The 16,574-nt window shown below is 42.7% G+C and overlaps 1 protein-coding gene and 1 long non-coding RNA gene across 5 annotated transcripts in view; both read left to right on the top strand.

The window, feature by feature from the left end:
- ELP3 (elongator acetyltransferase complex subunit 3) overlaps positions 1-16,574 on the top strand; it is an 84,601-nt gene that overhangs the window by 30,042 nt on the left and 37,985 nt on the right. For all 3 annotated transcript variants that reach the window (XM_010708081.3, XM_019613379.3, XM_085218268.1), the window contains one exon: positions 735-861. In XM_010708081.3, coding sequence (XP_010706383.1) covers positions 735-861 — 127 coding nt within the window. The remainder of the gene's footprint in view (positions 1-734; positions 862-16,574) is intronic.
- Positions 7,209-16,573, top strand: LOC146545118 (uncharacterized). Of its 2 annotated transcripts, none has more exons than XR_014881701.1 (3): positions 7,209-8,726; positions 9,314-9,388; positions 11,153-16,573. It is a non-coding gene; the product is annotated as an uncharacterized LOC146545118 (long non-coding RNA). The 2 variants fall into 2 exon arrangements; XR_014881702.1 differs by lacking the exon at positions 11,153-16,573 and adding an exon at positions 9,882-9,891.

Raw genomic sequence — 16,574 nt, 5'->3', positions numbered from 1 at the left:
TGTGGGAAGACAGAAGATGTCTCCTGAACCGTGGAAGATGGAAGGAGAGGAGTTTGCTAGAGGCTGATGAGCTAGGTGTGATTCAGCCTTTGTTCCTGCCGCCGTTCCCATTCTTGCTGGGCTGCAGAGCAAATCTGAGCTCCTGTGATGTCATGTCAGCGACAGGGAACTCAAAATACTTCCAGGCTCCTATGATTTGGAAGTTTAACATCTCTCAGAAGCCACAAAGAGTTTGTTTTTCTTTAAAGGGAGTACTTGAGAGTTTGGCAAGCCTGGTGTAGAACAATTTTCTAACTAGCTGGCTTTATGTGGCTCCCATCCTTCTCCTTTTCCTGTTCTGATACTTTTGTTTCTGGTTACACTTGTTTTGATTATATGTTGTCCTCAGCACAGTATGCTCATGCTGTGGCATCTCCTTGTGTCATTGCTGCACAAAGTGCATTTCAGCAGTTCACGGAAGTTCCTCAAGCTGTAGTTTGGAAAGTTGTAGCCTTAGGGTGGCTTACCTGCTAAAGAAGCTGCAAACATGACTGTTTGCCCTTAGTTTAGTTTATTGTAATAGAAGTTGTGTTCCAAGATTGGAATGGTGCTAGACCGATAATAAAACTCATCCATGCTCACTTCCTAGAGAATAATCTGAATTAAATATGTCAAAATATGTCTTCCTCTTTGTGGTTTCGTGCTGCCTGTCTTGGCTGTTGGGACTGTAAATCTCTCTTTTTCTCTCTTCCCAGAGGTCACACCGTGAAGGCTGTGTGCGAGTCGTTCCACTTGGCCAAGGATGCTGGCTTCAAAGTGGTGGCACACATGATGCCTGATTTACCAAACATGGGGCTTGAAAGGGACATCGACCAATTTGTTGTGAGTATGGCTCAGGATATCCAGGAGTTTCTGGTTTGTTCCATCTAATGCTTTCTCTCTTTCTTAGCTCAGCTGCTAGTTATGATCGAGGCCAGAATTGTTTCTTAAGGACAAACAATTTAAAATTCATTTTTGAAGGTGGAAGGTAAGAAAGATTTGTTGAACTACTTCATCCAGAAAATTATATCCCTGCCTCATGAAAGACTGAGTCACTCAGGTCTCTGTGGAACAGAGCTCTTCCGATATTAAGTAAGGCTCTTACTTTTCTCCTAGTTGGTTTTCTTTCCTTGGCTTTAGAACAGTACCTGTTTCAAAGTTAAAAGCATATTATCTCCAAGGTAATTAATTGCAAAATAGAGTGTATAGGTGTATTATATAGCAACTCTGTTCCTGGCTCGGCACTGTTCAATGTCTGTTTCAATGATGTGGAAGAAAATTTAAAATTATCTATAGAGAGATTGAAATGAGAAATGAAAGAGCAAATGGTAAACATTGTAGGGAATTAACCACTTTATCTGATAATGTAGATTTTTTTTTACGATCTCATTATTGCAAAGTCCAAATTCATCGTCCTAAAATAGTGCAGAAATTGCAGTCACGATGCAGGAATCACAGGTATATTTCTGTGCAAAGTCAGAGTAGGTGCTTTCTGGCACAAAAAAGCTGTCAGTGCAATGGAATATATTGTTTAGAAGTGCAGGCAGGAAACAGTGGGTTTTCATGGAGTGCTGCAGAGAGGTAGGTTTAGAAAGAAGCAATCCAATGTGCAGCAGTTCAGTGCAGGAAGGAAATTCTGAAACCTGTGGTGTGCACTTCTTGTAAGCGATTTTGTGCAGTATTCCTTGAGCATGTCAGTATCACAGTGTCATAGTACTTGGGAAATTCTACGTTCATGTGGTAGTGAGAGAGGCTGGGGCAAAGTGATAAAGTGATGCTCACCAAACTAGGGATGTAACCAGTGACAGAGCTGAAAGCTAACTCAAAATTCCTGCCCCAGGTTCTGTTGCTTCTGGATTATCTTCTTACAGTGCAGAGGGAGATGGAGGGTAACAGTGGGCATCAAATTAGCCATATTGTCATATAATTGTGCTGAAGGGTATGGCAAAGTCTGACTCAATATCTAGTGAGGTTGCAACCACAGTTCTGGGTTCTTTAATGGATCTGTCTTTACTGAGGTTGTATTAGGCTGGGGAGGATTTATGATGGAAGAACAGCAGTACTGACTAAAAGATTTAAAAAGCTAACCTTGGATAAGACTCAGCAAAGAGAACGCAGTAATCCCAAGTATTTGCAAGGTGTAAGACTGGAGAGGAAGCAATTATTTAAAGCAGAATTACAAGCTTCCATAGAAAGTATTATTTTACTTAATGATGATTATTCTTTGCTGCTTATCCACGATAAGTGGCTCAGGCTTTTTCACTGTAGGATCTGGAGTCACTCCTGTAGTGTAGGAGCTTTGGGGAAGTATTTTTCCAGGATTCTGCTTCAAAGGTATGGCTTCGTGCAGTGCTGAGCTGCTCAGTGGAGCTGAAGGGCTGCCCTGCTTGTCAGGGTGGTGCCATGCTGTGTTTCATCCATTTATTAAGGGCAGTTGTTGCAGATATAGAAGATGCAGAAGGCAAAGTCCTCAGGAGGAAAAGACAAGAACATGGTGAAAAGGCAGGAATTTTGTGAGAAGGGATTAAAAAAAAGCTGGGAAGATCCTAGAATCATAGAATCATTAAGGATGGAAAAGACCTCGAAGATCACCAATGCCAACCCACCCCCATCATGCCCACTGACCATGTTGAAGCTCATCTGATTGGCCTGAGCCCATTGATCAGTTTGTCCATATCCCTCTATGGGGCCTTCTTACCCTCAAACAGATAGAGCTTAGCATAGAAAAACGAGAGAAAAAAGCAAAGTGAAGAAGGTCAGCTCATTTAGAATACTTTTGCAAGAGAGATTGCAGCTTTAGGAGCTGGAAATAAATCTGTGCTGATGGTGTGCCGGCTCTGGAACATGGAAGGAAGGAATTCACATGTTGTGACTAGGAGGGACAGCAAGGCCAAGCAAGAAATGAGACATGAAGAGAATGAGAAAAGGAGGTATCAGAGAATCATAGAATTCTCCAAGTTGAAAGGGACTTGTAAGGATCATTGAGTTTAACTCCATACAGGACCACCCAAAAATCAGACCACAGGAAAGGAGTAAGATCAGATCAGAAGTTTGGGATGAGGGGCTGGAATTGGCTGGAGGACAAAGAAAAATGTGAAGCAATGGAAAAAGAAGACCTGGTGATAACTTAGGAGGGACATTCAGGAATGCAGAGGGTGATGGGGTGATCAGCTCAAACGACAGCCGCGTTAATGAGTTCAGAAATTTGAAACAGGACTCACAGATCAAATTAAGATTGGATGCCAGTGAGTGTAGAGGTGAGAAGCTGGAGGATGAGTAATCAGTGTGGAGGATAAAGCCCTCAAGTAGTAATGTGAATGCTGCAGAATGAAGAGGAGAAATAGGACTTGAAGAGGCGGGCTGCTGGAGTAGGGCTGAGAGATCACAGCAACACGAAGAATTATAGCCGTGTTGTTTTAAAGAGAGGAAAATCTGAGGAAGGAGAGAAGAAACCCACGTGTGGGTGAGGGGAGACCTGCATGAAAGAGGCACTGTGAGGTGGCTGCCAGCAAGGTGATACTGTGTGCTTCACAAAATGAAGCTTCAGGGGACGAGAGAGGAGAGGTTGTGGATCAGTGTGACATGTTTCAAGATGGAGTGGTAAAGCAGGCATGTTTTCTGTTTCAAATTCTCGGTGCTTCTCAACCTGTCTTAAATGTTTTATAACTTCTTTTTGAAAGACCTTTTGTCTTAAGAGAAAAGAACCATTTGTTTTCTTTTGTTTGTCCCTGCACTGGCAAACGTAAGAGAAGTGCCCAGCAGACTGTAGTTCCTTCTGTCTGGCTGAATCCCCAGGAAAAAGTGCATTCTCTATTTCCTACCCCAAAATTTGATGTCATAGTTTTGAGTTGTTAAAAACAGCTTATTTTTATGTTGTGCTGTATAAATGTTAGCTCCTGCTGGTAAATATTTGGACACTTCTATTGCATAAAAAATACTGTGATAACAAAGAGGGGAATCAAATGGAGAGCATCTGTTGCGTTCCTGCAAGAGTTGTGAGCTGCTCATCAGTAGAGTAGTGCTGTGTGACAGTTTGGGATTGCTTAATCCTCTGCTTCACAAAAATCTTTATTTTGCTATGAGATACTGTAATTTTGGAGGGACAAAGACAGCTCTGCCTTGTCAAGGATCCCTACAGATTTTTGCTTGTGTGGTATTTCTAACTAGGTCTAGAAATTTATTTGCTGTGATGCTAACTTCTTTTCTAGCCATGTGCTTTTCAGAGCAGGAAAAAGCAGGGCAAAAAGGAACCGAGATGACTTTAGAAGGTCTAAACACTGCCTTCATAACCAGTTGATATATTAAGGATAGAGGTTTCTCTTGGGAAGATAATAACTTGCTGATTGTGCTGACTGCGTACTAAAAATACTGGGTGCTTCTTCAAATTGAACAGGCAGTTATGGTGTCAGGAGTAACATTGCTTCTGTCCCTCATGACCTATTGATCTGGAAGTGTAACCTGCTGCTTGCACCCAGCAGCGAGGTCAGTTACTCTTTTGCAGGCATATCAAAGTTTTGTTTGTGTATAGCAACTGTATTCCTGGAAAGCATATTCATAATTATTTAGAACTGTAATTTATGGATAGGAGTCAATGTATTAGATCTGCCTTTTGGTGTGTGTACGTATTCTCTCTTTGACAGTGAGTAGCAGGTGGGTGGCTTTCTGTCTGCCATCATTATGAAGATTATTATCTTTTTTCTTTTTAACCAGAGTGGATGCTCCAGCTCTCTGTCTCAGCTATGTTGTGCTTCTCCACCCCTCCTTCCCCCTTATTCCTTTTTTTCCCCCATTACCACTGATTCTTTTTATAGCCTCAGAGGATTTCCTTTCCACTTCAGGTCTTCTCACTGCATTCCAAGCACGGGAAGACGCTGCAGGAGGCAGCATGCTCTGCTTCCTCCCACCACCCGTGTCCTTGTGCCAGGAAGGGAGGTAGTGTGCCCACATGCGTGCACACGCAGCCACACGCACACTCCGCTGCTCACTGTTGGCAAATGCAAGCAGAACAGATAAGACTGCTTTGCAGTGCCTCACGTAGCAGGTGGTCGGAGAAAATAATTAGAATAATAGCTAGAATAAATCAAGGGCTCAGCGGGAATAATGGAATTGTTACCAGAGCAGACACCTCATTCTGTGGAACACGATAAACACTCAGCTCTGCTCTTGTAGCACGAGAGAGATGAGGTGACTCTAGGGGTAAATGGTTGGGAGGATTCATGAATCACACTTGCCAACGGGGCTACCAAGCAGAACTTTAGGATTGTAGCAGAAACTTTAGGAGGCTGAAGAATTCCCAGTATACTGTTGCTAATTCCTTGTTCTGTATCTGCAGAGTCACTGAGAGGCAATAGTATAACCAACAAACTGTATCTGTTGTATAATAAATACTGCTAAGGTAGTAACATTTGTTAGTGTAGGATGTGTTGCTATGTTTGCCTTCATTTTGTCAATGACCTTTGCCAAGAAACGGTTTGCTGTGGTTCCTCTTGGTGCTTTGTGAGAGATGGCTGTAAGCCCATCTCAAATGATTTAAGAGCCTGTGTAAAGGAAAAGAACAGGAAAAATTACTAGAAGATTGGGGAATCATAGAATTGTTAAGGTTAGAAAACCTCTAAAATCCCCAAGTCCAACCCCAGCCCACCCCACCATGCCCACTGCCCACGTCTCTCAGTGCCACATCCCCACGGCTCTGGAACACCTCCAGGTTTGGTGACCCCACCACCTCCCTGGGCAGCTGTGCCACTGCATCACTGCTCTTTTGGAGAAGAAATTGTTCTTAATATCCAACCTGAGACGAGAAATTTCAAGAGTGAGAGATGTCACAGCAAGTCACTGGCAGAATGTTCCAGCTCTGAAGACATGCATTGCGTAAGGTTAGGAGATACTGGCCAGAAACGTAATGCTGGTCCCTCCGTGCTGAGAAACTGTTTTTTTTTTCATTGAGGAAATCCTTGAGGAAGCCTTTTGACTTCATTCTTTCCATCCAGCGACTCATCTAAATAAAAATATGAGGGTCAGAGCTCAGGGAGGGCCCATTACTGCTCAGTGCTGGGGACGAACATCAGACTGAAGCGATTTGGTTCCATTCAGTAGAGCCATTCTTGCAGTCTTTAAATAAAACGTAGTCATTGAATTATTTTGGTCCGGTAAAAAAATCATCCTTTTCTTACAGTCATGTGTCAGGCTGCATTTTTTTTTTCCTAAAGGAATTGCTAAATAAGCACTTCTCAGAAATAGACTAATTTTAGTGAAGTGCCCAATGCATCCGAGCTTCAGAAAGCAGAAGGCTGCAGCCTCATTTTGCTGTTCCATTGCAGTAAGGCGATGGCTGTTCCTTCTCATTCTGATCTATTTGGTGTTGTAAAACTTTAAATACTGTTGTATCACCTTTAGTTGTAAATAAGGAGATGGTTTTCCTGAGGGCTTTCGTTTTTATTAAGGAGCCGAAATTCATAATGAAGGTAATATATTACAGCTCTATCAGGAGCTTTTAATAACTGTAATAAAAAAAATAGTTAGGCTGCTGATATCAATTGATTTTTTTTATTTTTTTTTTTACTCATTTGGGAAGACAATTATCTGTGTTTTTAAATATAGCTCTGAAATGTTTAGTGGGATAAATGATTTTCCTTTCAATTCCTACTAAGCATCTCATTGAAGCACCACTACTGGCAGGTAGCCAGCATTACCTCCAAAACTTCTGTTTTTTTTTTTTTTTTTTTTTTTTCATGGGCACATTTGCAGAAACAGATTAGGAGATGTTTAACGATCAGCCCTTCTGAAACAGCTCCTGGAGCTTCTCCTGGAGGTTTGCTAAATGTTAGAACAAGAAAGCTGTTTGCTTCGGAACCAATTCTAGTTCCGTGAGCAATGGCCAACACTGTGGTCATTTTTATGTTAATGGGAATCGTGGTAGTAAGGAACAGGCTATGTTTAGAAGCTGTTGTCGCAGATAATTGCACTGATATTTCTGTGGATAAAATACCCAGAGAAAGGCCCAGTGTGTGCCCGCTTCTGCAGATGGTTAAATTGTGTGCACAAAGCTGCCCTCCTCCTCAGTGTCTTTGTGGAAGCAACTTTCATTTGCTCACTGGGTGTGTTTGCAGCAGCTCTGGGTACGGTGCCTCTGAAACACACCAGGTTTTGCTCTTTGGTTATGTGCAAAACAAGGAAAAAATGAGAGGTAAGGCTGCAGCGTTCTGTGTGATGTTGTGCAGGGACAGAACCAGCTGAGTAGTACGACTGGGCTCTTCTCTTCTGCATCAGCTGGGGACACACATATAACATGTATGTCCCAAACTGCCAAATGCAGAGGCTGAGGATTTCAGGGGCAGCGCAATCTTAACCACATTGCATTGCACTGCACACAAACTGTGTGTGCTGTGATACCTTTGTATGAATATGATAAACTGCAAGTGTGTGGGGAAAAGCCACGCTTATTATGGGTCTCGGGTTGCTTCCTTTGTCTTTCTGAATTAGTATTTTGTCCACACACGCAATTTCCTGCAGCGTGCCGGCCGTAAAAGTTATGATAATAACCACTGCTATCTTTATAATAGCTTCCCATTCAGAAAAAGCTTCCGCTAAATACGAAGGTGCAGATGAGACCCTTTTTCTACCCAAACCAAAAGATCATTTTGGCACTTAACAATCCCCCAACAACTGCGGATTGCGTAGGCTCACGCAGTTGCTCTAGCTGTGCAAGCGGTGGTTTTCAAGCCAGCATGCTGCAGTTGTTTTCTGGGGCTCTTTCGCTAAGGCCCCTTGCTGCTGAAGTCGATAACGAGCATATGTCTGGGAACATAAAGCCAAATGGAAAGGAATGCATAACACGATGTGTCTTGAGTAGGGAGTGCAGATTTTCCAGTCATTTAGGCAAACAGAGCATTGTTCAGTAAAATATGTATTTCAGCACAACTCGGCAGCAGCAAGCATACCACCAGGGTGGGCAAACCATGAAGTCCAAGTTAAATCCTGAAGGATTCAATTTTATCTTTTCTCTAAAGCATACTGGAAAAACAGAATGGTTTTGCTGTGAACATAGTAACAGAGAGAATGTTTTGTAGGGCTGCATGGGGTGGGAGAGAGCACATGGTTGTATTGGTGCTTGTTATGGAGAGTTCTAGTGAAGGAGAATTAGATTGTCAAAAACACTGTAGAGTTGCTGGTCTCAATGATTTTTCGGGTAGGAGACATTCTTTAAAGTGATCTGTGTTGCAGAACTTGTGTACTAATTTAAGACAATGAAAAATGCTTTATTTCCTGTACTTAGCCCTAGGGGAAAGCTGACCCTCCCAGAAACGTGAAGACCAGAGTCCTGTGCTTGGTAAAAGTGAAGGTGAAACTTCACAGCAAATTGATTGAGGTATTCTCATGGGTTTCTCCAAAACTGCGTAATAAATGGAGAGTCACTTGGAGCACCTGCAAGATGGAGCAGATGGGGCTGCTCGGTGCGCTGAGCACAATCTGGAGAGACTTGTCTGGTGTTCACGTAGATACTGTGTTCAGGAGTCAAAACCATGCTCCAAGGTCGTGCTGTTGATGCCCAAGGCATCTTCCAAATGTGAAATGTCTCTTTTATTATTGAGTTGTATTGCAGTGCCTGGGTCTGTCATAGATGAGGATCATGCAGAGAGCGACTATCCAGCAGAGCGTTGGACAGGAGGCAACCTGTAGATGCTAACCAGGGATAAAAGTGACTCTGGGAGGTACAGGATGGCAGTCAGTTCCCTGTGCTTTGTGTAGAATTAGGATATTTATGATACTGAGGTTCACAGTGTTGGTAAATAACTTACTGAAGACAACATCTCATCTGTAGACTAAATAGTCCTGTAAATGAGTTTGTTTCCACTATCACTGCGATGTTGCACTCCAAGCAAGAGTCATTTGTTTCTGTGTTTAATGTGATAATGCTTTTTTACTGATACTGACTGTATGTCTGACTTGTGTTAGACACTGCTGGAAAAGTTCCCTTTGAAATATCCAACCAATATGAGGTAGGATGTTAGGAAACATTTATTCTCAGAAAGAGTGGTGATGCAGTGGCACAGTTGCCCAGGGAGGTGGTGGGGTCACGTGGAGGTGTTCCAGAGCTGTGGGGATGTGGCACTGAGGGACGTGGGCAGTGGGCATGGTGGGCTGGGGTTGGGGTTGGACTTGGGGATTTCAGAGGTCTTTTCCAACCTGAATGACTCTGTGTAGATTGTGTTTTTGAAGCTGTCAGTGGAGGTGAAGGAATAAGAGCTTTCTGCACTTTGAAGAGTGAATTACAACATCTTTTACCGTGTTTTCTCAGGACATTGGCTGGCACACCCATTTTTCTGATTCAGAACTCAAAGTCTACGTATGAGGTGTTACAGAACAACCTCAGGTAGGCATGTAGGTTATTCTTTTTAGTGGCAACTAAAATGTACATTCAACTTGAGCTATTGTAATAGTTCAGAGTGAGATATCGGGGTCCTATGTAATGTGCTGCTGATAAAATTCTTGAATATTGCGAGCCTGTACCTGTAGGAATTCAAAGACTAGCAAAATGAATGTGCAAGAAATTTGCTACTGTACTCCACTGTGCTTTTTTCTTCGTGTGCTAATATATACCATTCTTGAAGAAATTGGCAGACAGGAGGGCTAAGGAAGGTGTTAGTCATAGTCACAGAACTGACCTTTTGTAGCAGATACGTTGGGCATTACGACACTGTTTTCTTGGCTTAGTAGTTCCCCAAAATCATATTTTACTTACGATATGGTGAAATTTGACAGCTTGAATATGTCAGGAACAGAAAAAGATTTTATTACATAGCTGTCAATAGGCAGGAAAATTATAACAATCAACTGGAAAATAGTCTTTGTTCTCTTCATTACAGAATGCTTTACAGCTGCCCTCCGGAGAGCTGAAAGTTGGGATCATCAGCTTTAGAACCTTTTTGCCCCATGGCCACATCTGTAGGTTTTGTCATGGGCGCAGACGTCAAGCACAAGTGACGTGGTTTCATTCAGCTTTAGGCTGCCTCCTTTTGAATCAGTTTGATAGGGATTCATTATTGTATTTATCTGCATTTATGTGTCAATGTACACATTTGAGGTGAGGTTAATTAAAAGTGTTGCCACGTAGTACTGTGTTTGCATCAAGCATCACTGACGCAGCAAGAGGGTTTGCTAATTGCAGCATGGAGTCAAGCCCCTAAAGAACTGTTTGGTGGACACAACATCCATTCTCTCTGGGGATGTACCTGTACCTCACAGGTCTCACATTTCCTTCTCTGGAGATATTCAAAACCTGCCTGGATGCTTTCCTGTGCAACCTGTAAGGAACCTGTTTTCGCAGAGGGTTGGACTGGGGGCATCTCCAGAGATGCCTTCCAACCCCTGCTGTTGTGTGTGGTTCTGTGAATTGGCACGTGTAATTTCTGCATGCCATCTTTATATAAACCCAAGGCAAGTTTGGAAATTCCCGAGGTTATATTAGAAAAATATTTCAATTGTCTTTTAATTATATGTATTTAAGATAAGTGCCTGTTAAAGATACCGTGAAGTGTGGGTGTGCACAGTCAGCAGAACAAGCTCCAACTTGCCATAGGTGAAATACTGGGGCATTTGCTTTTCTCTTTTGTAGCAGACTGATCTGCCTTATTGGCACCATATGTTTTGCATTGTCTTTGTGTCCACGTAGACTTGGCTGGTTTAGCACAGAAGGTATGTGCAGAGTTATGGCATGGTTGGGGCTGGAGGCACTTTTCTGTCCCTCTGGACCCCCCTAGCTTCAGCAGGGCCACCCAGAGCAGAGTGCCCAGCACCACAGCCAGGAGCTGTGGGAGATCCCCCAGGAGAAGCCCCCACAGCTCTCTGATCCCTGTGCCAGGGCTCTGGCATCCACCCAGCACAGCAGTGCTGCTGATGGCTCCAGGTTGTGCCTTAAGCCCAGCTCTGTCCCTTTGCACCTCCTGTAGGGATTTATGGCCTGTGGTGGGATTCCTGCTTCAGACTGAGCAGATCCAGGTCTCTCAGCTTTCCTCTCAGCAGAGCTGCTCCAGAATACCAATAACTTTCTTAGCAGCAATGGTGGATGTTGGTGGTATGGCAGTAGGGACTGAACTTTCCCATCAGTATCCCATTAAATCTTGTTGCTGTGTGACAGGTGGACAGCAGAGAGGCAGTCTGACAGTATGGCATCTGACATGGAAGTGTGTATGGAGCAAAGGCGTGGAATTGAATTCCTCCGTGGCAAAAAAATTGCACCCACTGGCATATATCGACACTTGTGAACATTTATGGAGACCAAACAGTTGATGTGAGCACAGCCAGGCGATGATGGTGTATTTCAACAGTTATGACAGTGATGTGAAGTGATGAAGCCATGTTCTGGACAGTCATGTGCAGATAGCGTCATTTTGACAAACATGGTGAAAATCTGTTAATCGCCGGCAAAAAAAAGCAGAGCTAGTGCTGGTGACTGTATTGAAAAATAGCGTTTTGTAGATGAGAATTTGCTCTATCAAATGATGTTATTGTGCTCTTTGTGTCCGTTGTAGTTTCCACAGAAATAAATAGGAGGCATTACTTTCAGAGCAACCAACGTATATAATAGCCGCCTATTCCAGCACGCACTAAAAAGGCACTGCTTGGTCTCTACTTCTCGGTCAGTAGGCCATTGTAAGTGTCAGTGAATGCAGATCCTATCATTACGTTTTAATTAGACCAGCATTTACAAGAGAGAGGGGAAAATGCAAATCTGAAGTTAAAACGAAGCCACATTTTTGAGCCACGAGCTTCTATTAATGCATATAATTAAACTACTAAGTGATTGTTCGCTCCCTGTAGAGTTGGAAGTGTCACTCAACGCAGTAGCTTTCAAGTGTTACCACTATTCATAGTTATAAATAATACAGCTGGTGGAGATAAGGAATGCTGTAATATGGAGAGTGAAGATAATGTTCATCTTAATGCAGACGGGCGTGAATTTAATCATCTGCTTAATACAGGGACTATGCTAAAGGAACAATTCCAAATGTGTTTGTGGAATTAGTCTGAGAGGCACGTGATTTCTAGTGGGCAGTCATTAAAAAGTAGGTTTTCGTGACCTTTATTTTTAACAATTTTTTCTGACATTTTTTCTAAATGGCTTAACAAAAATTGCTTCACTTATCCTATATCCTATCTCCTACTACAGTTGAATGTCTTGAGAGCAGGAAGATTAAAGGTGGCAACTGAATGTTTTGTAAGAAGGTGAAATGGAATCCCATAAAGAAAAGTCTTTTTGGACCAAGGGGAAGAACTGTGGCTTTTGGGTCGTTTCAAAAAAACGTTTCTAATTTCTCTGTGCTCGGCGCGGTACAATCGGATTAAAACAGAAAGATGCTATCTTTTAATATTGCCTGCTATGTGCTATGACCAAACTTGAAAAGGACCAAACCACTGCGGGGTCTGATTATGGTTCCAAATTGTTTGACCTTTCTGTTGCCGCTGTGAACGGATACATGATGGACTGACAGGTCTGTAATTTTAAAAGCTTGCTGCAAATGCGTTTGGAAGTGAAATATTTGAGCACAGGTCTTCATCTCCTTATCCCGTCTCATATTCTGAGTTATTTTTGGGCTCAGGTTAGCATCACATTGACTTTACTTTTTAATGTCAGCGGTGTTGGACAACAATTACAGTGTCGTGCAATTTTTGATGCTCAAAGCGATTGATGGGAGTTGAACAAAAGAATTCCATCGTGCACTTTGATATGTGTGCCTTGATGGAAAAATCAGTGGCTTCTTGGCATCTAAATGACTAACTTTACACTCATTGGGCCCTGATTACTCATAGTGGCAGGGAGTTTATGAGGTGCTGGATGAATGGATCCTACAGATGCCGTTAGCTTTAATAACAGGGAACTTTCTTCAACAAAGGTGTATGCTAGTAAAATCAATTACCGTTCTCATAAAACATGTTAGCAGCTCACTTGTATAACCTTGTAGGCTGAATGTGTGCTGATGGGTTCTTATTAAGATTCATTGTTTGTAATTCGTCGAGCAGCTGTTCCTACAAGGAAAGTACGTTTAATGGAGCTCAGGTGAAGCACAAAAATGTCTGAATTCTGCTTATATTATTTGTTGTGAAAGAGTGCTTAACTTTCCTCTAACACTGCATAAATAGGGCGATGTTACGAGGGATGTTATTTTAGGGTATGAAAAGATCTACGTTTGTGCACCTCCAGGTTGAAAAGTTTTGGCTGATCTTAATTTTTATATATATACATTTCTTAAAACACAGTGATGATCCCTCCCATCCTGTCTTTGCACACACATTTTAAATTCAACTCTAGCATCCATCCTCATTATAGGAGAAGTGTTAAGTACTCCTTGGCTTAGACATTAGCTAGAGGGGAGAAAACGTGAAGTTCAGAGAAAGTGAGTTGAGTAGCTTTGAAGCTGTTTGTGTTTCCATTTGGAATATTCAAGTGAGAGTGCTATGCCACATCCTCAAAAGACCGGAAATAGACAGGGGTCTTCTTTAACCTCTTGCATCACAGTGCGTTAGCAGATGTGGATTAAAGTCATGATTGTGTGCTTGCTGGTCTGATGGAAGCCCTCCTCTGGACTCTAGAGGTCTTTGGATGGCGATCTCTGGAACAAATTTTGTTCAAGGGATTTAAGTTGTTATGGCTGGAAGATGTTCTGAACACTTTTATCAGTTGAAGGCACTTTTTAAGGTGTGTAATTAAAACAAAGGAAAGGCTACAGTTACTGGTAAAGCTTTGAATGTGTTGGCATTTTATAGTTCCTTTGTTTCATGGGAGCCTTAATCAGGACTGTTTACAAATGGGAAAAGGTGAAGTCTTTAAATGTTGGGATTTACAGAAACCTATTGAAGTTTGCCACTGAAAAAAAGGGGTGTAGGAAGGAAGGAGACACTGCTTTGCTGTGTTTTCGAGATTACTTCAGAAGTTCAACTTGATGAATATATTAAGAAATAGTTTAAGCAATAAATAGGGAATACTGTCACTATTTTAATGTCAATGTTACTGAAATACAAAGTAGCATTATCAGCTCACATAATGTATTGACATAAAATAAGCAATACGTAGGAAGTGGCAAAATTCATGCTGTGATTGGAAACCTTAACTTTGACCTTGCTGGGTGATTTTAACTTCAGCTCTGTGTTGATGCGTTTGCCTTTAATCTGCAATGTAAATCAGCCACTGTTTTAAATATTCTGATGGGTGAATCATAGATGCTTTTGCATTCAGTTCAGTGTTGTTGCAAATAATAATGCACAGCCTCACTGGAAGCTTTTTTCCTTGCTGGAGTGGCGTATTTACCTTCCCGTGGCTCATTGTGGAAGCATCATTGCCTTCTTACTGTAATGTCTTGCTCTTCTTCAGTGCTGCTTGGCCACATTACTCCTCTCATTAGAGCAGTCACTCCTTACAAGATTGTCTCATTCTTTCTGTCACAGTTGCTTTCTTTTATGCTAGAGCACCTCTGACCACCCACAGAAGTCTGTCCTTTTGGATTCATAGAATTATACAATGGCTTGGATTGGAAGGGACCTTGAAGATCATCCAGTTCCAAGCCCCCTCCATGGGCAGGGTTGCGACCCACTAAATTAGGCCCCAGCTCAGACTGCTCAGATGGACATGAATGGCTGCCTTCTCAACCAGCAATATCCACGTGTAACCTTGAGCTGGCCACTTTGGATTAAGCAGACAAGATGTTGTCACCATGAGCACAGATTTTATTTCTGATATCACTTCACCTCCATTGCTCTGTAGGCTGCTCTGTAAGCCCTGGCCATTGCTAAAACAAAAGCCCTGCCCAAAACACGTGCTGGCTCTCTCAGGTCGGGCAGGTGAGTCATCCTGGCTGGGAGCTGCAGGGCAGGGGGCAGCCCAGTGCCCCCAATACATCATCTGTGTCACAGGTGATGACAAATTCACAGGGCAGGCCAGATGATTTGCCTGTCACCACCTGGAAATGGTGTAAGAACATGCTTACAACAAAGAGGAGCATTATACAGAGTGCACAAAGAGTCGTGGCAAAAGGTGCACACCAGCCTTTTAACTTCTTTGATACCCACACATGCTCCGGAGTGAGCGCTGTAGTGCTGGGGTCTGCACTCATCTACTTCTGCCTGCCTTTGGCTCCCGCCTTGGATACTTTTTGAGGAGAAAGGCAGGATTTGAAAGCTCTGCAATTTTGTTACAGCAGTGTGGGCTCAACCCATGTTCCCCGACTTGTTTATCTCTCAGGCTGATGCCTTGGTGGTGCCCATGTCTCTGTCTGGATGTGTACCAATGGTTGAGGCTGCTGATGGCCTTTGCTTCCAGCATCAGAGCTTTACACTCGTCAGCAGCAGGAAACCTTGCAAAGTCTCCAGGTTGGGCTGGGACACGTGAATGTAATGGGGCACTGGAGCTGAGTGACAGTCACACAAAGGCTGGCACAGGGCTGGCATAGCCAGATGTCAGCTCAGCTTAAAGAACTTGCATCTCCTGTTGTTACAGTAAGAACACTGTGCTCTAGAGGGATCAAACTGTAGATTTCAAATGTGCAGTAGTCTAATCCAGTGCTTGTAGCTGCTGTTAGAAAGAGTGCCATGCCATCCCTTAAGGCTGCTTAATGGTTGGTTCAGAGTTCCTTGCCTGTTGTTGGAGGGTGGATAGTAATAGGACAAGGGGGAATGGTTTTAAACTGAGACAGGGGAGGTTTAGGTTGAATATTAGGAGGAAGTTTTTCACCCAGAGGGTGGTGAGGCACTGGAACAGATTGCCCAAGGAGGCTGTGGATGCCCCATCCTTGGAGGCATTCAAGGCCAGGCTGGATGTGGCTCTGGGCAGCCTGGTCTGCTGGTTGGCGACCTGCACATAGCAGGGGGTTGGAACTGGATGAGCATTGTGGTCCTTTTCAACCCAGGCCATCCTATGATTGTTTTTTTTTATTATTATTGTTATTATTGCCATTTTTAAGTGATTTTAATTGTTGTTACTGAGGTTTAATCTGAAAAAAAAACCCACAACACTTGCTGTGGAGTGTAAGCTAGCGTTGTTCAGTTTGCATCTTTATACTGGAATTTGGTCATAGGCATTAGCAGGAGATACAGTTTGTCCTCCTGTTCTCTGGGATTGTTCAGAACATCATTGTAGAATAAATCTGTTTTTCTTCATTGCTATTCAAATGATGTGTCCCAGACACATTGATTAATCTCTAAATGTGGCCTGCTGAGATTGAAGATAAGTACGCTCATTTCTATTGTTCTAATTCTGAGCAGAGTCTGTTACAATAAATGGAGCAGTATCTATTGAATTCATGCTGAAAGGTAGCAGTGAGGCAAAGACTTGATTCATTGCATTATCATGTGGATTTTTTTCTTTAGCAGCTTTTTCTTTAAGTCTATAGTATACTTTTATTTCTAAAAACGTTGGAAACTGGTAAATGCTGGGAATTCAGTGCAAGCCTGTCATCTCACACACACACAATCGTGCTCTACAGAACCTGTCATGAATTAGTTTTGTTGGGTACCGAAGCCTCAGGAAATCTAGTTTGTTTCTCTCTGACTCACACCTTCCTTCCACG

The sequence above is a fragment of the Meleagris gallopavo genome, chromosome 2 (genome assembly GCF_905368555.1).
Source record: "Meleagris gallopavo chromosome 2, MGAL_WU_HG_1.1, whole genome shotgun sequence".
Lineage (NCBI taxonomy): Eukaryota > Metazoa > Chordata > Aves > Galliformes > Phasianidae > Meleagris > Meleagris gallopavo.
The sequence above is the reverse complement of the archived record's forward strand: the minus strand, read 5'-3'. Positions and strand labels throughout refer to the sequence as shown.